The 1,148-nt window shown below is 41.6% G+C and overlaps 1 protein-coding gene across 1 annotated transcript; it reads right to left on the bottom strand.

The window, feature by feature from the left end:
- Positions 1-656: 656 nt before the first annotated feature.
- LOC130980324 (uncharacterized) lies at positions 657-1,148 on the bottom strand. Its single transcript, XM_057904016.1, has one exon. The coding sequence runs from the start codon at positions 1,146-1,148 to the stop codon at positions 657-659; it is 492 nt and encodes a 163-aa protein (XP_057759999.1).

Here is a 1,148-nt window from a genome sequence, read left to right on the forward strand (position 1 = left end):
CTAACTCCCATTAGAATAGTACCATTCTCCAATGAAAGTTCCATATCCACTCCAGCCCATCCCAGAACCCACAGTCCCCTATAACAGATCCGACTTGATTTGAAATCGAGAAAAGCCTTGGAAATACATCTTGCAACACACCACATGGTAGCCACTTATCTTCCCAGAAACAAATTCTTCTACCATCTCCTAACTCTAATGATAACCCTCTGACCATCTTATCTCTCGCTTGCTGTTCTCTTATCTGCAATTGACAAATGTCCCTCCACGAACCCTTTGTATTAGGAATTGGCTGACAAGAAAGAAGGACATTTGGCTTCAAGTCATTGCAGGAGCACACAATTTTCTTCCATAATGGGCAATCCTCCTTTGAAAATCGCCACCACCACTTGAACAACAATGTTGTATTCTGGAGCACTGCATCGCCCACGCCCAAACCCCCGAAGCGTTTTGGAGCTTGCACAATATCCCACCTCACCAAAGGCACCCCATCCCTTCCGTCCTCATTACTCCACATGAACCTCCTTTGCAAAGATATCAACTTATCTGCTACTGCTCTGGGCATCTTATATAAGCTAAGATAGTAAACCGGTAGACTATTAAGCACAGATTTGATGAGTACCAGCTTACCGGCTTTATTAATCATTTTTGGCTTTTCACAGATTAAGTTTCTCTTCTACTTTGTCTATAATAGGTTTCCATGTCTTGACCAATTTCGGATTCGCTCCCAAAGAAATACCAAGATATTTGACTGGCAATGTTGCTTTCTTACACCCCAACAAGATACACATCCTTTGTGACCACTCTCGCTCGCAATTAAACGGAATCAAGCTAGATTTATCAAAGTTAATACTCAAGCCAGACATCATCTCAAAACACTGTAAAAGCCATTTATAATTGCAAATAGTCTCCTCCTCCGGGGGGCAAAAAAGTATTATGTCATCCGCAAATTGCAAGTGAGACAACTCAATATTGTCTTTTCCAACTAACAAAGGAGAGATCCTTCCATGTCTTACTGCCTCTTCTATCATCCTATGAAGGACCTCAACAACAAGAACAAAAAGAAACAGAGAAAGAGGATCCCCTTGTCGTAAGCCCCGTTCCATCTTAAAAGATTTAGAAGGCGAGCCATTTATCAAAAGTGACAT

This window comes from Arachis stenosperma, chromosome 5, assembly GCF_014773155.1.
Source record: "Arachis stenosperma cultivar V10309 chromosome 5, arast.V10309.gnm1.PFL2, whole genome shotgun sequence".
In the NCBI taxonomy this organism is placed as follows: Eukaryota; Viridiplantae; Streptophyta; class Magnoliopsida; order Fabales; family Fabaceae; genus Arachis; species Arachis stenosperma.